Here is a 23,510-nt window from a genome sequence, read left to right on the forward strand (position 1 = left end):
ATGCTGTGAAGCCGACTAATATCTCCTAGCCAAATGCATGAATCACACGTTTTGCGTCACTCATCATATAGGCGCGTTGGGTTTCACGATATGCGTTGGTTGGGGAAAAGAGATCGTGATATGTGGGGTTGGTTGTTGTGGCTCAACTTCGGTGTCTGTGAAAAAGCTGGAATCGAGCCCCTTCCGGCCGGCGCGGAGACGACTGCTGGGGTAACGGCGGTGTCAAGTCTCCGATCGAGGCTCCAGCCACGGGGTTCCCGAGGGCAACGGATGAGATTGCACTAGGCCCGCCCGACTTACCGACCCTCCGCACCCGCCCCCCCCCCCCTAACAACCCACCTCCGCATTAATTAGATTTTTGTTCCTTCCATCTGTTGCCTCTGCCGAGTGGGACCCTTTAGATTCTGCGACACTATATTTAGCGCATACCAGGTCTCCGGCTTCAACGAAGGTAGAACGTTGCGATGCTGGTGCTAGTTGACGTCCAAGCTCGTCACCTCGTAATTAGCTTACCTTTGGCCTAATCGGATATAAGTACTCCCTTGCGCCCTGACTTCGGGGTTCCCGACACGCAGGGTCTAGCAAACCGTTGACTATACACTCATTGTCTGTGGCTCCGATATCCTTCCCCGAGAGTTCGGTGCCGCCGTCTGGGAGTCCTCCGCCTAGCCTGCAGGAACATGTCAATTTCCTCGCAGGGCAACGTAGACCAGGCTTGCGGCTTGTTGCGGCTTTCACTCTTTCAATCCGTCTGAACCACCCGAAACCACCTTACACGGCTCGGAGAAGCCCTCGCAGCGGATCCTTCTCAGTATTGAGGTAAGGCAGGATGTTGTCAGTTCTGTCGCCTGTTGGGGGATTTATCAGGAGGCCATCTTATCATTAGGATCTCGCATAGGGGCCTTGTCCGGCTATAAGTATTATTCGATCACCGCTTTCTGCTGCTGAAGTCCACCGGCCTCACGGCGTATTGCTCCTCACAAACATCGACTGTTTACCTCTGACCACAATAAGTACTGGGAACCGGGGCATCTGTCAACCCTAACAATCCTTTCACCTCCCCCCCCGACTGATCAAAGCTTCGATGTGGTCTGCCATGTCCCACGGCTGGACGGCCAGCTTCTCGGGCCTGCTTGTGCTGTTCACCATAGTTACAAGCGTCCTGGCTCAGGACCTTGGCATTAAGCTCGACAAAGGCGCCTATGAGAACGCCCAGCGCGTTATCTACTCGTCTAAACTCACGTTCACAGCAGACACTGCTACGCTCTTCACAGACGACCAACTCTACGGGCTTGCCAGTCTGGCCCACACGCAAATGCAGTCCAAGTTCCGGGCCGACGGTATCGATCAAAACCTTCAGCCCAGCATGATGGCAGCTATGGCTCTCGGGAAGGACATCTACCTATCCTCCAGTTTAAAGGGTGGCTGGTTCGTGTATAACAAGTTCGCCGATTCCCGTTCCAAACCGGAGGTCCGACTTGCTCTTGAGCGATGCCAGGCACAGCTACAAGCTTCTAAGAAAGTCCCCGTCAATAAGGAGCACCAGACCCGAGCGAGCTGTGCGGAAGTCTTCACAGTTCACCAGGTAAGTCCATCCTACTGCAGGTTAGCCACACCATGTCGAATGGTGGGTCTGCCGCTAGATGCTTACTATTACTAACACGCCGTTTCAGTATAACTTGGATGATGAGGTGTCGCAGGAGGCGCGGAGACGGCCCCCAGCCACGCGCATTGTGGCCTTTGGAAAAGCAGGCATAAGTGGCTCCCTAGGACGTGAGTATTACACCCGTCTCACATTCTGTGGTGGGCAGTGCAGTCGATATGGTGCTGATGAGATTGTGACATAGCACAAAATGCCTGCGGTGGTGGTGAATCTGTCAATGATAAGGGTCTGCTCACTTGGGGATGCAAGCAGTTCATGGCGAACGAAGGCATTACCGTGGCGCGGAAGCCGGCGAGAAATGCTAACTTGGGCCTTCCGAGGCCATTCCCCACATTCACGAAGAAGCAGATCAGCATAATCCCCGCTACCCGTCCGCGCCCTGCCCAAGGCAGCAGGCCAACTAGAGTGGGGCAGCCATCCCGGCCGACCCGACCTAGACAACCACCTACTCGGCCACACTAGCAGTCCCGTACGGATGGACCTATCGACCAAGTATGATGTTAGACTAGAGGAGGCTGTAACGGGCTCAGTGTACTACCGCCTGTAGACGATACGAGGAAGCGAGCCGTGTGGACATAGAGGTCACGGCATCAGTCGTGGTGGTGTATAGGTTAGAATATTTTCCGGCTCTTAGCCTGCACCGGTAGTCCGCTGTGAGACAGGATTAGGCATATACTAAACCTCTTGAAAAAGTGCGATAGCTGGTCTGGTTTATATAGGCAGACCGAGACTGTAACACACATTGATTCAGATAACGGAGTATCAGATAATACGAGGAAAATGAGCGAGCGGCGCAGGAATACCTACCCCCTCTTTCTGTGAGCTAGATGATGGTGTGGGAATTAAAACAGACCTAAAGGCAGCAAAGCATGCGGCTGTATCGGAGCTGGCTACCAGGAAATCGACAAGCACGCAATGGGTCGCAGAATAAAGACTGCTGCGAATAGTGTGTAGGCAAGTGACCGCTTCACCAAAGATGCTGGCGCGGCCAATGAGCAAGCCATGACAGGCGAAGAGGACGGCAAGCAGCTACTCCTGTCGGTAGCGCAGCAAAAACAAGGTCCTTATATATGGCTATCGGGATTGTATATAATACGTGGAAGAAATGCGGAAACGCAGGACAGGAAGACGACAGCGTAGAGATTATCACAAAGTTAATTACAAGGGACCTTCGCACGATGAAGAACGAGATAGGGACGGGCAATGGGCACATGGAGCTTCGTCCAAGAATAAAGATTCCAGGGAGATCAACGCAGCCCTTCCAAGAAGACACATACGTAAACTATGATACGGATTATCTCAGAAAGGAGCTATAGTCCTAGCGCAGCTACACATACCGGAAAGGGAAGGCTGAATTGGGACTTACACCAGAGTAGAGTATCTGCTTCATCGGAGTGTACCTAGGGACAAGCGGGAGAAACGGTGCGTTTTCTCTTTTTATTGCTAGACAGCACGGCAGTCCCGATTGATTCGCCAAAGGGAAACACGGAGACGGGACTCTAATTACATTCTCTGAGGAAAAAGGGGGCCTCCAACCCGAAGGACTAGTTGCCTTGTGTAGGCATTGTTAATTAAAACAAAAACCAGAGAATGAAGGGGGAAAGGAGAGGGAGAAAAAAAAAAAGAGAAAAAGAAAAAGAAAACTGGAAAAAAGAAAAAGGAGTGAAAAAAACACACGAAGGAGCTGGAAGCGTATATCAGCCCGCACTGAAACGGCGGTAAACAACTTATATCCATACACCAACTAACGACGAAAGCTTAGAGGAAGGACCTCGACATGGTCTGCTACTAGCCCTATAAGCAACAGCAACGCTGAGACGCTGCGAGGTAGGTAGTGATATATATAGACACGGAGACAACACTAACAATAAGGCCTTTCAGGGGGCAGAACACAAAGATGTGAAAAGGATAGTGGAGACTATATCGATACTGGTCTGAGTCCTGAATGTCTTGGTCGGGACGCAGCTAACTAGGCGCGTATCTATATATGTGCGTGGAAAGATTCCTTCCATCTCATCCAGGATCCTTCAAGGTTCTCTTAACGTCTCGCGCTGCAGAAGCAACAGAAGATCCAGATGTGCGCTAGCTGGACGTCATTGCTCTTGCAACAAAGATTGCTCTGAATTACCCCTTACGCTTCACAACGCTCGGCGCTAGTGTATTGGAAATATAGTGATATGTAGCTTGGCGCTGCGAGCTAAAGCGGGCGGATGCAGCTTCTATAATGCTAGTAGGGCTGTATAAAAACCCACCAATTAACCTACACTAGCTCTCCTCTCCTTCTTAGCCCCATGGTCTGTCCCATATCTTTAATGCCTGAGACACGTCCCTGTTAGCGGCCCTATAAATGCTTCCCCCTCACTGGAGATTTACAGACGACAGTAGCAGTTGAAGTATTTTGGGAGAGATTACATGATTCTATTGGCGAGTGAGAGGCGGGCACTAAAAGGGACATGTCTCAGTTATGGAGAAGATAGCCTGTCTTGTTCAGAGCGCATCGTACGACCCTCCTTAGTAGTCCTGCAGACGCGAGGGAGCCCCCCTCTTCTTATACATTTGTGGTGGCTTGCAGCGATAGCGAACATGCCCCGAGGTAGGCTATCCACGCTCTTGGGTTGATCAGCATGAATACCGATTCTGCTAGTAGTAGTATTCTATCCAGAATCCTGCTTATAACCGCTACGATATCTGAGGGCACTGCCTTTCTCTGCCTCTCTGCATTCTACCCCGTGGGCACTAGACTCCCTCATCTGTCTTGTCCTGCAGAGAGAGTTACTACCTGACTTTCTATCTTCCACGCCAACGGTTCCTACACCGCAATGACGGCGATGTGTCACCGTTGACCGAAAAGGCCTTGACCTTACCGCTCGTGGGCAGGCAGATAAACCTCCTGGTTACTACTACTAGTAGACTCACAAGATCCACTATAAGACACATATTTCACAACCATCTCAGAGCGATTGGGTTAGCGGTGGCCCATCCTAGCACAGTGTCCGCACGCCAGAGGGCTTGCGTACTGATCCGCCTTGGGTTTTGGGAGCCGCTAGCATGTAGATATCACTGCTGGGGGCGTGATCGCCACCAATTGCATCATATCGGGGTACCGGGCCCTCTGCCGACATAGAAGAGGCCTTCGGAAGCTAGTCAATCGCATGTCTGACCCTGACCACGAACACGAAAACAATTAGTTCATGGATCTCTGCGTCGGTTCGCCGGTGGAGCCTGCGTTGGAACCATCCGCTTGCTGCCTGCTGGGGTCCGGCGCTCTAGCTATCGCATCAGCGTTATTGTCCGGGTCATCTAAGTTATCCGGTATTTGACAGGAGGGTTTCGCATCCTCTTTAATACCCGGTCGTCGTCGCCTACTCCGTTGCGTTTCCGACGATAGTGATAAACGTCGAATCCAGCCATTGGAGAGTCTATTATGTCGCGCGACAAGATGGGTCGCGCTGATGCCACGTAGCAGTTGCGGAGAAGTATCGTCCGCAAAAGGAAACATCCATCTCCAAAGTTATTGCAACTGTTGTCTCTAGATCTGGCATCAGTGTTGGTCTGGGGGGGATGACGCGACCTTGCCTTCTCTTGGAACCTCGCGTGAAGAACAAGGTCTCTCTAGGTGGGTTGTTTAGTACAGCTGAATTGATGCAGGTTGATGTGTAAGACTACGCTACATACCCTACTTAATTGCACGTCTATATGTACGTATATACATACATACGTATGAGTCTTAACAGTCTGCTGGCAGGCTCGGGCGTGGTTCTACGACGACAGGCAATAGCGTGAACAGGACGAGAAAAGGTCTCCGCAGCGACCAGGTCTCTGCCAATGATCGTTTAGGCTATGGTAGACACGTTGGGCAGGAGTCTGCGCTAACCGAAAGACTACTTGAAGGGTATCTTCTTCCAGTCTGAAACCAGTCCAAAATTGCTTTACAACCCTTTACAGCACTCACTATTACGACCAACCCAAATCTATCAGTTCATCACGCCGACTAGGCAGCCCACTCTTCTCTTTTTTCTTCTATCCCCCTTTTGCTATTTTTTCTTTTTTGTTTCTGTGTTTTTTCCGTCTTGGGTTCCTTGAACGGGCTCATGAGTAAAACTCTCGTCCTATCTTCAATCGCTTCATTCATCGCGATGATCGTTATAGTTACGTTCTGTGTCAATGTCGGAACCATGAGACATGTATGGAAGCTACGCCCTCCGGTGCCGATGCAGCCTGATAGTCTCTTCAGAATAGGCCTTAAACCAGTTAGACATCATACAGACCGGGCCTAAGGCAGAACTGACATAACATAAAGCCAAGGTTAGATAGAAGCGAGCTCAGTGCGCAAGGCGCAAGTCTATATTCACAGAAACGTAGAAGAATGCCTGGCCGTCTATGTGTACGGCCAGAGACTACGGGGAGCGAAGGCATAGTAGTTGTTTTAGAAACGGCGCGGCGGCGATAGTCTCTTGCGGATCAGTTAGGGCACTATGGACAGTGTGTGTGTTGATTGAGCTACAAACCACAGCTCTGTTAGTGCCTCTAGTCGTCTCACGGTTGTGGGTAGGAGAGCACCCGACTAATTTAGTACCTACGGTGCCCTGGCGCCATAAGGGCGTCCGCTTACAATCGATAACCCCGGATTTCGCGGGTCGATGATTCAAAGACGCTTCGAGCCACCAACCCGTACCCGTCGGCACTTTAACCACCTCGTTCCATCTAAGACGTCTGCTCCTATGGGTTGATTTGGCGGAGGAGGTGATTCCTTGTTTGGTGGCGGCCGCTGGACATACATACTAGGGGACGAGAAGTTACACAGCTTTTGCGATCGTCTAGACTGCGATTTCAACGCTGTGGGATGCTTCCTCCACAAGGAAGGTCCATGTCAAGGACGAGCTCACAGCCGCGATTTCGAGGCATACGGGCCTGCCCTGGATAGCATCTACCTTCGGGCGTTGACCTGAACTGACTCAAGCCGCGACGCTCACCACCCCCCTTATCATGTGAGATAGTGAGGCGGGCTCCAGATCGGATATAAATATACTACCTAGCCGCTGGCCCGGCTGCTTCCGCCGGAGGCCATGCCATGAGCTCCTGGAGGCGCGTCGCTAAGGTGATAGAGGTTGACGACCTTATGGGGACTCCTCTTCCTCTGCGGCCCGCCGGGCGTGGGGGACTGATATGGCTCTGGGCATGTACTGGACAAACTTCCGGCGACGTGCGTAGCCTCTGGCCCAGTTGGTCGGCTTATATCCGCTGGCTGGGACTTCTGTCACGCAGGCGTTGTTCATCAACGCAAGGGCATCGGTGCAGTCGGTGACACGAATGCCGAACATTTGGACAAGTGGCACGCCCCTTGTAAATGCCTTGCAGCCTCGGCTAGGACATGTTGTCTGAAGCGAATGCCGTGTTCGTCGCACCTATCACGCGTCAATATTCCCGTCAGACCTGGTTCCGCCATATCAGCCGCCGGCTCGTAGGGAACGTACCTGATGATGTAGAAGAGTCCGTTAAATTTTATGATTACGCTCTTGGCCCCAGAGGCATTATGGCGTCGAACCTCGTCGATAGTGGTCGTTCGAGCCTCGGCCTTTTGAGCGGTGGTGAGTCGCGGGCGCTTCGGCCCGAGATTCGCGGCTGAAGGCTGTCTGCGCCTCGTCGCACTCCGCCCACACTGCCCAGCCAACCCTTCTGGCGCTTTTGGTGTACTGCCAACAAGGCCGGTTGATCCCTTCTCGTGGCCTCGGCACGCGAAACCGTGTCTGTCACGGTAAGGACTCTGATAGGCCCGCTGAGCCTGCTGCGATGGCAATAAGACGACGGGACCAGATACGCCTTCGTTGGACGCTCTCAATGTGACAGCAGATGTCCCTAACGGACCATGCGGGGGACGCTGAGCGCCGTCCTCAGCAGGGTTTGGACATACAACGGCCAGCGGTCTGATGGTCAGCCCTCTAACCGCGGGAGGAAGCGAGTGTGTCTTGGGCGCGATGACATCGTCGGATGCGACATCATCGGATGCAATATCGTCAGATGCGACATGGTCAGGCCCTCCCCTCAGCTGAAGGTCGCTCGCCCGACCTGTTGCTTGGACGGATGTTTCGCGTTCCGGCGTGCCTTCGCCCGACCCAAAGCCCACTATCGGCATGATCTTGCTTGATAACGGGAACCGGCGATGATGGTGTAAGAACACCTCCCTCTCCTGGCAATCGACAGCTTCTAATGACCGGTCGCGATCCAGTTGGATCTGTTCGAGGCGTCCCTGCCAGATCTCGCGTTGATAACGGCATAATAGTTCGACGACATCTGAGGGCAACACCTGACGGCTGATGAATTGGGCCTGGTTTGCCAGGTCGATTCGAACGCTCTGCTGCGCGCGATCGCAGGCGGCCCTAATACGTTCTCTTGCCTCCTTGAACTGCAGCCTGTTGCTGTCCAAGGTGGCGAACCAAGTGTTCCGCTCCTGCTCCAGTGACTCGCGTTCGTTCTGCTCCCGAGATCCGGGATCAATACGGCCGTGTGTTAGCATGCCGGCGGTCCCGCGGTTGACGTCGAACATTGGTAGCGGGTTATCTATCTTTAAGGTGAGGTAGCAGTGGCTGAACGTGAGCTGTGTGTCGGTCTGGGCAATAGGCTGATTCCCATCCAGCAAACCGCGGATGCCCAGCCCGGTCTCCCTACACCCGACCCTCGCTTCCCCTTAGCGACGGGGCAATGCGCACATAAGAGATGGTCCAGGCCAGACGGTCTCGGCGGTTGAGCTGCCGCGTTCGAAGTCGGCGATAGCGAGGAGCCTCCCGACTCAGCGGCCCTGCTTAGATATGTCAGATACAATCGAGATAACCTCAATCACAGGATCAGACCACCATATACCTTTCGGCTAACAGAGAAGCACAGCTGGGGAAATAAGGCCCCGGAAGGGAGAGCTGGCCCTCGAGAGGATAGGGGGAGCCCAGTCTAAACGAGCTTCCTAACAGACACCGTAGTTGAGGTAGGAGTGGATACGGAGGTAATAACGACAGAATAGTCCGCTTTGCTCCTGTGCGTGTCTGCTGCTGCTGCTGCTGCTGCTGATGATGATGATGATGATGATGGAAACTGACGGCGATGTCCTCTGCTAAATCGGATTGCTAAAGGCCCGCCGCGCGCCTTATGTCGCGCGAAGCTTTTTCCAGCGTGTGAAGTGTGGTGATGCTGGACCCCCTGCCTCATGGGGCCCCTCCCCTGCCGGCGGTCCATGCCGGCGGTCCCTGCCAAGCGACATGGGGACTAGCCTCCACTGTACGGATACATGAAGAGCTATACATAGTATGTGGACTGGTAAGTAGTTAAGCTAGCTGGGTCGGCGGCTGGTAGCACCCATAGCTCCATGAGACCCATTCTCCTGTATAATTACCTGCGGCTAACTGAACCTGCGACCCCATACAAGAGATGAGCTCGTGGCGGCGTCCAGCGAGCATTTACCCGAAAGACTGAGATGGTTCGACGATGCAGGAAACCTGCGGCGCGAGCGAGATACCAAGGGGTCCTTGGCAGCACCAAGTCCCATTCCTCTATCCTGCTGGCCATCACGCCTGCCGTCAAACCTGATGCGACCCATTAACTTTATCCGTAGACCAGCCCTCACTACCCGAAGGACCTATCTTTGCCCACCCGGGAGCCCTCTGAATGGCCCCGCGCACGGATGCAATTTTTTCTGGGCCTCTGGCGCCCGACACCCTGGAATCCATTGTTCTTCGGGTCGGCGTGCATAGAGTATAGGCACGGGTAGTGAGTGTTAGCATTGAGAGTCGGGGGCTGGTGCCGTAGCTGCCCGCACACAGGCCGCGGCCGCGGCGTAGCCGTACGGATCCCCGGCAACCCTGTCCGTTCGATCCGTCCTGGATACTCAAGGTCGTGTCCGTATCATCTAGCTGTCAACGCCCCAAGCGTCCGAGCCGGACCTACAGCCCGGAGCGAACGGGATATCCATGCACAGGTTAGCCTCTCGGCGGGCTAGTCGCATTGCAACCTGGGCAAGGATTGCCCGAGCTTGGACAGGGCCGCCTGGGGATTCGTACCCGGCACACTGCCCCACAAATGTTTCAGACGGGCGTCTGTTGATTTTCTCGGCCTATACGATCCTTGTCGATCGTGAGGCCGTCGTTGACAACAGTTCGGACGTTGCCGCTGCGGGCGCCATGATCTGACCACTGTACGTTCCTTAATACGATCACCACACAACGAAAGCTGCTGTAGAGTAGAAGGTCGGACAAGGCTTGGCGTATTGACGTCGAATATATGGTTACATATACTTATATGAATATATATAAGTATATGTATTTATATATGCTTAGTTATACATATGTATGTATGAAGGCGAGGCGGCTAAGAAAACGTCGTACGGTTCCCCTCCTCCGACCTCATCCCTCAAAACAACCTCAGCGAACGTACCTTCTCAGAGCCCAGATGATCACATCCCCGAACCTCTGACCATTAACCATAACTTACCCCGAAGCCTAATCTTCAACTAACCCCCACCAGCCCGAAAACGTATATCTTCTTACCCAAAACCACTCTGAATTAATCCGCGTATTTATGCGATATTTCTTCGAATTTTGCGCCCGATTTAAAGACATTCTTCTTCGGTCGGCGTGCAACGGGCGCGCCGTGGGTGGTATCGGCCGCCCGTATGGGGCACCTAGCATGGGCTTGGTACCGTACGCACAAAGTTACGGCGTGGCCGCACGAACACCAGTTTTCATCCGTTCGGATAACTCTACTATGAGCAGGCAGTCCAGGGCTGCCAGGTGTTCCGCAAGATTAACGCCGGTTGGTCGTAGGGCTAGGGTTGCCTGACCTGCTTGGTAGGCACAATACTAAAACGCCGCTACACTAGGTAGTTAAGCAGGGGTCTTGCTCGTTAGCGGTCTGTTTGGCCTCTAAGGAACACCTCAACTGTCAAGTGACTAGGGGCTGCGCAAAGCGAACAGAAAGACGAATGAGATACATACGCTGCATGGAGCTTGCGACAAGTCGAGCTCAGTGTAAGTAGCAGTTGAGTCGACGGCTACCGTCGCCTCGCGCGTCGCTCTCTACTTGAAAGACGGGTATGGACTGCGGTCTCTGCTACAGCCCGTCTGCCCGGGTTGATGGATCGGACTCGGCATTGCTTTCATATGCACTTCGCCTGACTTATCTCGCCCGCGAGAATTTAGGTCGCGCAGATAACTATAACTCACAACCCTATGAACTAGATGACACTCAGTGATGCTTGTAGGTGTTCATTATCCTTCGGAATGCACGATACAGGGCGGTAGACCCTGGCTTCTACGCCCAACGGACGGACAGGGTGTCCGCACAGCACGATCATATGCGTAGGGTATACAGGTATTCCAACACAGAAAACGTTGACGCATTCACATAGTAGACCTTAGAATGCCCCATGTGGGAGAGGGACTTCAAAGTTCAGACTGGCTAGCTTAGGCCCAAAGAAGCCACAGGTATATTCGGCTCACCGCCGCCGCCGCAGCAAATCACCTTCGCTATAATAGACCCGGCGACAGATCACACACCCTGACGCCAACGCCGACGCGGACACCGATCCTTTCCGTGATAGCCGACGTTACGTGAGTATTGCTGGGATGTATGTTGCGTCTACAGAAATCATGAGGGACATGTCGAGGATCGCAAGTCGGTCCCTTGGGGCGGCATGTGACGTCACCATCTTGTTACTTAAAGAGTCACTCTATAAGTTGGCAGAAGCTTGGCGTGCATTCTATACAAAGACCTGTTTCTTTTTCTCTTTTCTCTCTGACTCCCCCCACACCAAATGGATATGCTTGATATGTTAATCGAGCTTGGATGCTTGTCGATAATGCCTTAACAACATAGCTACACATCATTTGGGCGATGTTTCCATGCTTACTGTAAGGGATTAAGCAGACGGAACAGAGAAGCCCGGGAGCAGCTCGGCCAACGGAGGCCAAAGGGCCGGAGAGGCCAAAGGGTCCAGGGCACAGAACCCTCCACAGAGAGGACTTGGCGAGTACTCGTTGAAGGCTGGAAAAAGAGAATCCTCGAAGAAGCAAGCAAAAAATAGCGCAGCAATACCATACATACCTTTTAGGTTCTGCTTCTATCAGTTTGACCTAACCGTGGCCCGTAGCCCCTAAATACCTTTACACTTACGCAGTACGTACCATGGAGTATGATGAAAGCAATGTTTCAAGTGAATCTAGCTACGGAGGGTGCGCGATTGCTGAGCAACATGTTGTATGCTGAGATGAAAGTCCTCGCTAGGGGTCCACGCAGTTCACTACTGAACTGTGTCTACTTACTATTCACTAGATGTAGCTCCTAGTACGCAGGTATAGCTATAGAACCCAGGTACAGCAAGAGACATAGAGTAGGCGCTTTGTCGAACTCTTCTCTACTTCTCTATATCGGGGTGTTGGTATATATGTACGCTAGCGAATCATATATTAGATCCTGCCTAGCCCCCGGTTCTGTGTCAGGACGTTTGGGATTTGTAGCATTGTGAACCATTCAAGACAGCGAAGGATTGAACCACATCCACATTGGAATCTCACGTTCACTGTCTGTGACTTAAAGAAACCAAGGACAGGCGCTGGAACCGCATCCAGTGATGTAGCCTCCTAGCTTTGCGGTCTCATACCTATCTCGCCAAGTATCGTTCCCAAGCCTAATGTTATGTTATAGATAGAGCGGCTTGTGTGATAAGTTGCTAATATAACACTCGAGGGCCTCACTTTATCAACGTGGGCGTCTCTCTCATCTATAACGTAGGTCTACAACGCCTGTCTTGTCAGACCAGTATGGGATCCCCCAACCTAGTTCTACCCTATATAGTACCGGAAGACGGAGAGGGAAAGAGAGGGAGACAGTGGGGGAGATTGATGCCGCTCCCAACATCTTCATACTAGCTCTCCACGCTGGTTTGGCACCAGTGGATGACCTAGCGAGGCCTTGGGCTGACCCTCAGAGACGGAGAGGCGCAGATTTTCCCTTTTCTCAGTCCATGCTTGCGTGGTGCTGTAAAGTGGGACTGGCTCCACATTCCCGATCGCAGAATAGGCTAAACCGACCTGAGGGACTAACAAGAAACCGCAAGTGTATTAGGAGAAAAGCTTTACGGCATTGGGATTTCATGACATGCTGCGTCTGGCCGCCTCTCTCGTCTTACGTTGTGGGATATCTGATTTCTAATCCCGTTCATCCTACCCATGGGTTCCTTTCCTTACTTCAATCCCCACGTCACATATAGTAACTCGGCATGCCTATGGTAGACGAATAGGGACGACGAAATATCATAGACACCGTCCTGCCCTAGCAGACCTCGGGCTTGATTGAGAAAGGGTCAGCAACTTGCCCAGCCTTCCAGAGTCTGTCTCACGGGACAGAGACCAGTTCAACATGTGGCTTACAAGCGCTAGACCGTCCCTATCACAGCCCCTAGCACCTTCAGCCGTCGTTAGGGACATATCGCACATTACAAATTACCGAGTGGCCCTGACCATCTCGACATAGTACGTCGCGTTGGTGTGTACTGTGTGTGAGCGTTGGAGTGCATGAAGGCCGGAGACCTTGCTGCGTCACTCGGCAGCGGAGTATGGAACACCCCCCCCCGGCCGGATGCCACGTAGGCGAGGCAGCAAGCAGCTGGCACCGGCACATGAGGACACCAGGGTCTCCGGGCAGCCGGTCGGCGAACTGCATGTAAGAGGCATCGCCGGCGCCTTTGCCGTCCTATTGTCGCGCCTTCCTGCTCTGGAGACGCTTGAGATACGGACCTTCGACCGGGCCGGGCATTAGCAGGGTGATAGACCGGCTACGGCACTAGCACTCGGAGACCTTACAGTCTTGCTCCTACGTCGGATGATACTTTCGGCCAATAGTGCCAGCTTTATAAACCGTGAGGCGGCTAGCCGGATTGTCGTGCCATTATCCGGCCGCAGGCACCACCGCCAGGTTCGACTTCCACATCAGCGTAGGCGCCGTGCTTTGTATCTTATGACGGACGGCCCCCGTCGGCAACTACGCTAGAATAATTGGTCCTGAGCAAGGTTGACCTCTGCGAGGTAAGCGTGAGCCGGCTGCCCCGCCCGTGCGTGCCCGAACCTCAGGATTCTCCGCAGGGAGGATATCATCGACGCCGAGCACACACCGTCGTAGGCCAACATACACGCCTTTCGCACTTCCTTCGAGGCTTGTGCGCCCTCGCTGGGAGATCTCCTTCAGCCTGATCCTGTGGCTATGCGGCTTCGGTGTGTCACCATATCACCACCCGCGCTGCTCAGATGGGAGATGGAAAGCTTGGGGAGGCTCGCCGACGTGCTCCGTACTAGCATGGAATACCCGATGTTCTTCTAGCGATATTCCCGAGGGGACAGCCCGATCGTACCGTGGTAGTATTCGTTCGAGACTTAGATCATGGAAAATATAGCACCTAAGACGTGAAGCTTGAGGGAGTCGAAGGTGGAGATATAGTCGGCAAGTGAGACATCATAGGCCGAAGCGTTAGGGAATAGCATGCATCGGCTCGGGAGGTTTACGGTATAGGCGTCATCACTGCTTGGTTGGGGGGTGGGGGGGTTTCGAATTCACACCGGTAACTTTCTCAAACGCACACACAACCCTAATTATCTCACTAATAGCCTTTGACTCGCCTGAGCTTTGATGCTGCTATCCGTACGTCGTGTGGAAAAGGAGGGTTAAGAAAAGGATAAAGCGGGGAGAGTCCCCGCACAGGCTAAGGGGATTTAAAAAGGGAAGAGAGAGAGAGAGGAGATCCTGCGTGCGCAGATTGGCTAGTGCTGGGGTGAAGCTGTACGGCCCGTCAGCTGACAATGGCTTTCAACTCACTGGTGGCGTCCTTAGCCCTCGTAGGGAGTAGTCTTTCGTTCCTAGCAACCTCGAGCGCTTTAATCTTGATTGGTCTTCACCATACTCGACGCCGGTCTCTACGACACACCCTCGTCCTTAACCTCATGGTTGCTGGTAAGGTGTTCTCCTATCAACGTCAATGTTAAGCGGGATGAGACACTAACCAAGACGACCATCAACGCAAAGAAGTCATTAACTCAGCTAATAACACTATATCGGGGATCATCTACGTTAGGGACCAGGAATTACAACGCGGAATAGCGTGCGTCTTGAACGGCGTGTTTAGTCAGCTCTCAACGCAAGCATCCGACTTCTCCATCCTCGCCATCGCTATAGCCACGCTTCTGGTGATATGGCAGAGAACAAGTATGGCGGACAGCTCATCACTTAAGAGATTCTCAATCTGCTGCTGCGTATGGCTTATTCCGATTACTACTAGTGCCTTGGCTGCTAGGATCGGTGTGATAGAGCCAGTTGGCGGGAACTGCTGCTGGATTGCGCGGGACCGGCCCAACCTTCGACTTGGCCTCACCTATGTCTGGCGTCTGTGGATCATATCCACTACCGTTTGCATCTACACTTTCGTCTGGTGTTATCTCAGCCAACGTCCTCGCCCCGCCGCTAGTACGTCCTGGCTTTCGTGCGATACCGGATCACTAACAGTACGCCCGACGACAATGGCCATACTCGAGCCACGAGGAAGAAACTTCACACCAACCAGGCTTATGTGGGGTACGCCTATGAGGTGCTTGCAAGACAGCCGGGCAAAACGTACGAAGTGTTCCCTTTCCCGCGCCTCAGAGTACGCTCTAACTAGGTATTTAGGAGAATCGGATGGCAGATGCGGCAGTGCTGCTGATGATCAAAGTGGGCAGCAAGCTGGGCCGTTGGCTCCGCGTGCTCCTTCCGTGGCCAGAGTCCACAAGGAAAAGAAGCCACACACGACGGTACGCTCGGAGACGTCGCGGCAGAACGAAACCAGTCCGGATACGAGCCAGGTATTCGGACCGAGGGGGGCGGGCATTGGTCGATTAGGCACCAGGGAGCAACAAACACACGTTAGGGCATTAGGTGAACGACGTCCTCTACAAACTACACAGGCACTTACAGCAACGCTTCTTCAGACAGTCAGGGACTGCTCAGATTTCACCAACGGAGAAGATACTGCGGAATATAACAGCGGAGGAGGGACTGCAAGCCAGTCATGTATTCCTCGACCGTGGGGAGCTTCCCGCCTCCTGGAGTACAGATGGAACCCCAGCAGAGACACCACCGTCGCAAAAGACGGTGTATCGTCAAACGTCACGGCTGCAATGATGGCTAATCTTTCTACCAAAAAGCAGACCCAGACGTCAGAGCGGCGCATTAAGCGCATGATACTGCTGAAATCCTGTCCTATCTTATACATAATTCTCTGGATGCCCAGCCTGTTGAGCGGAATCATAGAGACTTCTGAAGCTAAGACGTTTAGCTCGGTATCAGCAGCGCTGCAAGTCTCCAGCCAGTTTGTTGGTCTTGCTAATGCAGTGACGTACTGCTTCCATGAGAGCGTAGCGTGTATATCATGAGATTGTAATAGTTATTGATCGCATCAAAGGCTGTATGCATAATGGTTCTTTCTTTCTTCTTTCCCACTCCACTCCCCTGGCTGATTTGCTTTCGCGGTTTCCTAATCTACCTTACTAACCAAGCAACCAACCAACCGAGCCACCAGCCAACCAGCCAACCAATTGACCAAGCCCTCACCATTCTCTCAACAGAAAGAAAAGAAAAGAAAAGAAAAACGGAAGAGTCGTTACAACTACGTGGGGTTGGTTAATATGTGCATAATTTACTTGTTCTTCGTTTTAATATTGAACCTCTCATATGCTTTTGCCCCCTTTACCTTCCTCTGTACGTGGCCGGCTTGGTTCTCATGATAGGTCAGTATTAATATCTTGGGCGTCTATGATTAAAGCAAGTGTCTGTCTATGCTCTCTATCATAAGTTAAAGAGATGAAGAGAGTAGTCAAGTACACTAAGGACTTAGCACGTGAAGCCATAGTGGCCTTGGATAACTCTAGTACCGCATCGAATGAGTATACGAGGTGGTTTAGCTATGGATAGTCTCTCTCATTATGTCTACTGCTCCCCTTAGTATTACTGCCTTATACTTAACTTATTTTCAAGAAGAAATAGGGCGCTTACCACAGCGAGGCCAGATGCTAACGCTAACAGAATCCAGCTCTTCGTAGTAAATACTAGCAGCTTCGAGGTAATGGAAAGATGCCTCCAAGCACCCTCAGGCACTGTGAAGTCTTATGAAGAGGATAGCCTGAGCCTGCAGAGACTAGTGTACGGATTTCCTCCCGCGGGCGCTGTTTCCTGCAGGGGCGAGGTGGTCCCTAGCACTGTTCATACTAGCGACCAATTCTTCGGAATTAACACCCTCATCGACTGCCATTCTTTCTTCAAAAAGCCTAGCACTTCAGAGATGCTTTCCAACTGCCGAAAGGGGAAGTACTCCTCATTCGTAGGCATGATTTTGCTTCACAAGATGCAGCATGTCAATACTATCATTAGCCAGGGTAAGAGGTGTGTTGATCCAGCATGTTCTAGTAGAAGATTTGGGTTTGATTCTCTTCTTTTCCCTTTCTTTCGCCCTGATATGTTTGACTCAATAACAAGCTTCCGCTTAGGGATAGTTAGTCACTATGAGATACCAATATAAGAGGCTTGGAGACAGAGAAAGACAAGGCCAGGAACGTATAAAGCTCTGTGTTATCTGCTATAGGAGCCATGGCAGTCCCATCTAAACGCATGTTATATGTATCATGTCGGAGGGTTCCGACGACACCTTTTCAACCTCTATCCAAGCTACGCTTGAGCTGCTGGACCGGACAGTATTCCGGCTTCGGCGTATACGTCGGCCCTAGATGTTACCACGTCACCTGGTTTGCGGACAGACACGGCATTATTAGGCTCGAGGAGCACGAGGCTATAGCTCTCGCAACGGTTGAGAGGATGCAATAACCTCATTGGTATTGTTTTTGTTGTTGTTATGACAAGGTAAGCTTGGATTAGTGATAGTAATGACAGGATTGCGCCTGAGTGATTCTGGGTCACTGGTTTGTATATCCTTTCATTTGTTAGTAGTAGGTGATAGGGGGTTCGTTCTTCCTCCCAGCGCCCACCTCAATTCGATCAATCAAGTTTGGGGCCCTATAATTGAACTCATTGACTGGGGATGGCTTTGTGATTGGTTGGTAGGTTGATTGGTTGGTTGGCTTGTTGAACTTGACTGATTTACTTGAATTGCGGTAGCCGCTGCTTCGCCCACCGCAAGGAGGGGCTGATATCGGGCCTCAATCGCTGAGCTGTCGGGGACCCCGTAAGCTGCAAACCTGGTGGTATCCCGCCTCGTTCGTACCGCGGTAGTACCGATGGGATGTTAGGCTGGGGATAAGACATATCTATCCGTCTTTCTATAATCAAGAGGGTTGGTGGTTTTAACAGTCGTAGTAGGGCCGAATAACGGTTAAACAAGTGAAAGTTTAAGGTGGCATGCAAGGAAACACCGTCTGGTTATGGTTCATGTATTCTGGGCTGAGGGCATGCTTGCTAGGTGCAATCTAGGGAATAAGAGGTTTGTGAAGGTGTTTTTTCTTTGTCCTCTTCTTTTGTTCCTCGGGAGAGTACAACATGCTGGCTTTATGCCAGGTTCTCATTTACGGTCCATGCTTATCTCTGCCCGCATTGGAATTGGCATCTATGGATCATTTTCTGCTGGACGGTGCTAGTCAAGAGAACAAGAATAGCCCGGAGAGGCCGTTCAAGGAGGTGAAGGGGGGGTGTGCAATCCTTACGTAGCTGGGGACGTTTGCTGTGTAAAGGCAAACTCCTACACTGATTGCGAGCGTCGTTCCACGTCTAATTATCTCAAACCTTGGAGGTAAATTTTCCTAAGACGCTGGACGAAGTCACGGAGATGAGCGGCTACACCTAGGATCCACCTCCACAGTGAAATGGTCCTATATGTAGAATAGTGGGGGCTTGTGCGTTGACTACAGGGCTGACAAGGGCAGGGTAGCTTGGCGCTAGTCCCACACACAGGGAAGGGCTGTGAATGAAGGGGTTGATGGTTTGGACAAGAATCGGAGAGATCACAACAACGCTATGTATAACGTCCACACCTGGACCCTCCCTCTAGTACCAGGGTTAAGGGGAAACGCCACGTAACCTCTGGCTGTTGGCTTAGGTGTGCAGATAGTGGTTTAAGAACAGCCTTATATAAGATCAGCTGGGCTTTATAAATAGGACTATCAGTCCCTCGTCTAGTTAGAATCTCCTGTCAAGATGTCTACATCATCTGTCCTTCTCGCCCTCCTTAGTTGAACTTGATTTTTTTCTAGCACGGTTGCAGTAGAAGCCTTTGACTCTTTGATTCTCCGATTAAGCCACTCCCTCGGCACGATGAGGCTCACGAGCGTTCTGGCGTTTTGCGCCACGGTCTACGGTCTGGCCATCTCGAACGTACTGAACGGAACTGACATCTCGGTGCCTCAAGACGACAGCACAGCTGCGACGCACGAGGATCATTTCAGTGCAAGTGGGATATTCTAACGAGACCAGAGTAAGGCCTGGCGAGAGGCCGAGAAGGTTGTGGGACGCCCGCTTCAGAACAACAAGTATTACTACTTCATGTCCTGTAACCCGGCGTATCGTAATCATCGCCAAACACGGGAGCCTTACCTGAAGTACGTGGTGGACCGGACCGACTGCGTCCATGTCGGCTTAGTGATTGGGAAAACGGCTAGATTCCAGAAGAAGTTCGAGGCCGAATATTTCCACGTGAGAGTTCTGGATAGCAAACCGGGCGAATGGAGCCAGACCCGCCACAAATGGGACGGCCCTGTTATAGATCAACGGTTAGTCCTTGCCCGACGCATGATTGGTCTTATGCTAACGCAAACATCTCTAGTATAACCTACAAGGGGCAGAAGGCTTCAGTTAACATTAAAGACTTGTGGAATTATGGTTAGTCCTCCCTAGTGTCTCCCCGAGCGACAGATGCTTAATTACGTGGTGTGTTTTAGGTAAAGAGTGGGTGGCAGCTGCCGGGAAAAAGATAGACGCAAACCACAACTGCCTGAGGTACTTCGACTTCCTAGTGTCTAAGATCTGAGAGGCCCTCGCTCAAGCATAATCTCGGCCGTTTCGTCTTTTTTTTTTTTTCCCCTTCTTCTCTTTTTCGTCCTCTTCCTCTCCTTTGTTTGGGTTTCTTTTGCGACAGATGGACATGCGCTACCACGACTGTATAGGGACAGGAGTGCTTCACGGTTAGCACGAACCCACGGAGGCATCCCAAGAGCTCAGTTACTTTGTATAATAGAAAAGCCCTCCACCGAATGTTCATAGCGAATAGGACTTATGTGACTAGGAACCGCTCGCTGAGAGGATGATCGCTAGGTCTGAGTAACCCTTCCCTGTGCGCAGTGTCCGAGCCGAGTGATACACCGATGAGCTTTTGTTCGTTCTGGGTCTACACCGTACGAATCAAACACCTGGGTTCCCCTCAGCCCGTATCCAGGTTCGACATAGTACATAAATCAGAGGTAGATTGATTTCAAGCCGCATGAGAGGAAACATCGTTAACAGCGGGGAAAGGACTTTAAAAGCAGCATCTGTAATTACTGGTTGTAATAGTCTTGCCTGCCTTAACGAAGGCAGCTCTGGGCGTAAGATGGCTACCTAAAAGAACACGACGAACTACCTTAGACTGATACAGACGTGCCAGCTAGGGGAAGGATGTTTAGACGTAGTTGACGTCAGCTACCCCTAACAAAGCTAAGTGGCGACGATCACCGACGCCAACGATAACGGCGAGCTCAAATACTCTTGCTTCCTACACTGGCGAAGTATAAGGCTAGGATATATCTGTTTACTACGTACAATGCCTGTAGTCTCCTCTGGTAAAGGAGGCCGGGGGTTGCTAAGGGTCGGCAGGCCATACGTTATTAGTGCTGTCAAAATTAAGATAGGAAGGGAGTCGGCATAAGAATTTGGCAGACAGTATGAGTCTAGCATCGTGAGGTTGTAAGCGTCGATATTATGGTGACTGAGGCGATTCAGAGCTTTAAAGGTAGGGATAATATCGACGATCGGGAGGGGATAGGTAAATCTGGATGACGATGACGATGCAAACCTGTGACTCTTGAATAAGGACACCTTGCAGGAACAAAGGGAGCTCATCAGCTCATATGGGCGATAGTGCTGGCTAGGACACGGAACCCGAGAACATCTGCATCCCACGCGACAGGTGGCAAGGCAAAAACCACAGACGACCACCTAGGAGAACAGACATTAACGAGAGGAGACGCGCATTCCACACGTATTTAGCTCAGGAGGAACGCTTATAGGATCAATTGAAGCGTGTATCAGAGTGGTGATGAAGATGATAAACTGTCTCCCTCTAATCCCCCCGTCCCCCTTCTGGGCCCGCGGGCCCACGATAGGCACATACAGCATAAAAGGTATCTAAAAGATTCTCCATGGCGATCATTCTCTTAAGAGATTTATTGCCGACTCTCGACTGCCCACTGCAACGCCAGCCTCAGCACCATTGTTGTGGACAACTAGGTGCTATCCCTTTTTTTTGTCGGAGACCACCAGGGCAGCAAGGCAATGCTACCGGTCCTTTGTTCATCTATCTCCCCCGCCGATTCGGGTTCGAGATTGGCCACTGAAGAAGCCTAGCCAGGTTGCTTTGCCGCCTCTTGAGGCTCTGAGAAAGTTCCCCATAACGTCAGAAGGAGTAGCGTCGGCGAGGTATAGAATGCGAGGATTTCTCACTGAAGCATTGTCGTAGGCAACGACTCGTGGGTGAATGTGAGGTACTTCTGAGCGTTGAAGGCCTTGTGTGAGGAGTAGCAGATATGCGGTCGAAGGTAGTTTGGGGGTCTTCTGGCAGTTCAAACAGGGCAAAGGTGTGTGGGGATGAGTCTGCCTTTGAAGACATTTATCTCTCGCTCCGACGCCGGCTAATATAATTCTGGATAAGCTTAGACGTATAGAGCGCGAAAAAGGGGTTCGAATGATGTAATTGATAACCGTCCTGCATTGGTATTCGCTGAGATTTCGCATGTTGAATAAGTTGTTATATGCATGACTTTCTGCCCACTTAGCTGCACAAACCGCGAGGCTGGTGCTGTGATTAGCCAAAACCTGCTCTGTGGTGGGCCCGCAGCAGGCCTCAACTCAAGGCCCAGAGCCGTTATGAGCTTCTCAAAAGCAACTCTTCCCAATGGTCTCGTTAACCTATCAGCAGTCTGCTGGTTGCTTGTTGGTGTATAGCGGGGTGGGGGCTGATAATGTCCGTCTGACCCTCTTTGCGAAGGAGAATGGTATTGAATATGTTGCCGTGCTTTGTTCTGGAGTAAAACTGGGGGGTTTTGCTTTTCTTTTTTCTTTTCTTTTTCTTTTTTTGCTAAAGGCGAGAGCGCAAGAGCTTTCTGATTTTCACTGTAGAGCGATATAGCTATCCTGAGGTTGTTAGTATAATTCACGGTAGATGTAAGCGTGCTGGCTTTGCTTATTTCACCAACTAACCGCTCTAAGCGCTCTGAGCCATATGGCTTCTTCTGTGCAGGTGTACCTAAGGTAGGTTGCTCATGTGTGCCCTGCCTACCCGGCTTCACGGGAAGAGATAAGCAACGCAGCACCGGCGCCCGACGCGCGCACTGCTGACCTATAAGATACGGGCGCGCCGTATGAGGACTGCCAGGACAGGTTAGGTAAAAGGGACGGAGCAGCAAAGGCGATGTGAGGTTATGTATATGTAGATAGCAGGTCACATATCTCTTAAGAGGGGGCAGATTTTGGTAATCCAACTTTTGACCCCTAACTGCAGTTGATCCCTGTGAGCCTTCACCCCATGTCATACATCTATTGATAAAGGTGTTTCAATTGACCTCTACGGCTGCATTATAATAAGCTGAAGCACCTATGCCTAGATTGAGGCTACCACAAGCGTATTTGACTTTGTTTTAGCAGTGACTAGTTTTTTATGAAGACATCAAATTGAAAGGTTTCAAAGGACATTCAGATTACTGTTCCTATACCCAGTCTTTATGATTTCCGTAGATTCAGGAACATGGGTGCGAGTCTGTTTGCTGGTCCTGGCCATGGATGACATCAGTCAGACCTTGGTGAGGCAGGCTTCTGTCACGAGATTCCCAGGCATGTCTCGGAAAGCGCTTCGTTTAATGCCTTAATGATGGGTGGGATCGTAACAGTAGCAGCGGATGAAGCGGATGAGAGTGAGAAGATTAATCGGTTACTTCACAACTCCTCATTAGAACAACACAGGAACTCTAACTTCTACCCTCTCTCATACCCTTTCTATATATCAGGCGCGATCACTATTCAGACAGACAAAATGAAGAGAATATTATCACCTTGCCATGAGTGCTCTACTTCTACTTTGAGAAGCCTTTTATTGATGTCGAAATTCGCAATGGCGCCCTTGATAGAGGCAACAAAGATGGTCTTTCCGATCCTGGTCCAGCAAGCCTTCTGGGCGACGTTTTTATCCGCAGCTGATACGGCGAAAGGGGCCACAGCGCCCAACTTCATGGTCTTGCGGCAGTCCGCAAGAGCCTTTTTCATGTTGTCGTTCTGAACCATTGAGCCCTTGATTTCCTTCGCCGTGTTGGTTTCGAGACCTGTCATAGTCCAGCACTCCCTCAGAATCTCGCGCATCTTCAGACGCGGCTTAGTGAGATTGTCGGAATAACACGTCGGAATCTAGCTGTGGCAAGTGGTGTGGCGGTCCGTGGCTGACGGCCATAACCCGGCCTCACTTCACCCGTTGGAGACTCTTCCCTTCAACACACATCAAGCCAATCAATCCATACAGTTATTCGTCAAAGTACGCGATATCGCTGTATTCACCCTGCGAAACCAACACTGATCAGTGGTTAACTTCACAACCACTCGT

At 51.5% G+C, this 23,510-nt stretch overlaps 5 protein-coding genes across 5 annotated transcripts; 3 read left to right on the forward strand and 2 right to left on the reverse strand.

Annotated features, from left to right (window-relative positions):
- Window positions 1-1,096: 1,096 nt before the first annotated feature.
- On the forward strand, window positions 1,097-2,125 carry CGGC5_v010316 (uncharacterized protein; the record flags this gene model as incomplete). Its single annotated transcript, XM_066152321.1, has 3 exons — window positions 1,097-1,585; window positions 1,674-1,773; window positions 1,848-2,125. 3 exons carry the CDS (start codon window positions 1,097-1,099, stop codon window positions 2,123-2,125), a joined length of 867 nt encoding a protein of 288 aa, XP_066008091.1.
- A 4,813-nt stretch (window positions 2,126-6,938) lies between these two features.
- CGGC5_v010317 (uncharacterized protein) lies at window positions 6,939-8,207 on the reverse strand (the record flags this gene model as incomplete). Its single annotated transcript, XM_066152322.1, has 2 exons — window positions 6,939-7,068; window positions 7,138-8,207. 2 exons carry the CDS (start codon window positions 8,205-8,207, stop codon window positions 6,939-6,941), a joined length of 1,200 nt encoding a protein of 399 aa, XP_066008302.1.
- Window positions 8,208-14,496: 6,289 nt separating this feature from the next.
- CGGC5_v010318 (uncharacterized protein) lies at window positions 14,497-15,392 on the forward strand (the record flags this gene model as incomplete). The annotated part of the gene is made up of 4 exons (XM_032028312.2): window positions 14,497-14,647; window positions 14,720-14,795; window positions 15,197-15,304; window positions 15,359-15,392. 4 exons carry the CDS (start codon window positions 14,497-14,499, stop codon window positions 15,390-15,392), a joined length of 369 nt encoding a protein of 122 aa, XP_031875393.2.
- A 3,593-nt stretch (window positions 15,393-18,985) lies between these two features.
- Window positions 18,986-19,991, forward strand: CGGC5_v010319 (uncharacterized protein; the record flags this gene model as incomplete). Its single annotated transcript, XM_066152323.1, has 6 exons — window positions 18,986-19,069; window positions 19,145-19,269; window positions 19,330-19,440; window positions 19,494-19,549; window positions 19,609-19,666; window positions 19,982-19,991. The coding sequence occupies 6 exons, from the start codon at window positions 18,986-18,988 to the stop codon at window positions 19,989-19,991; spliced, it is 444 nt and encodes a 147-aa protein (XP_066008090.1).
- Window positions 19,992-22,936: 2,945 nt separating this feature from the next.
- On the reverse strand, window positions 22,937-23,272 carry CGGC5_v010320 (uncharacterized protein; the record flags this gene model as incomplete). The annotated part of the gene is made up of 1 exon (XM_032028385.1): window positions 22,937-23,272. The coding sequence occupies one exon, from the start codon at window positions 23,270-23,272 to the stop codon at window positions 22,937-22,939; it is 336 nt and encodes a 111-aa protein (XP_031875333.1).
- Window positions 23,273-23,510: the final 238 nt, after the last annotated feature.

This window comes from Colletotrichum fructicola (assembly GCF_000319635.2).
Source record: "Colletotrichum fructicola Nara gc5 chromosome Unknown KSG_Nara_v1_contig06, whole genome shotgun sequence".
NCBI classification, from domain to species: domain Eukaryota; kingdom Fungi; phylum Ascomycota; class Sordariomycetes; order Glomerellales; family Glomerellaceae; genus Colletotrichum; species Colletotrichum fructicola.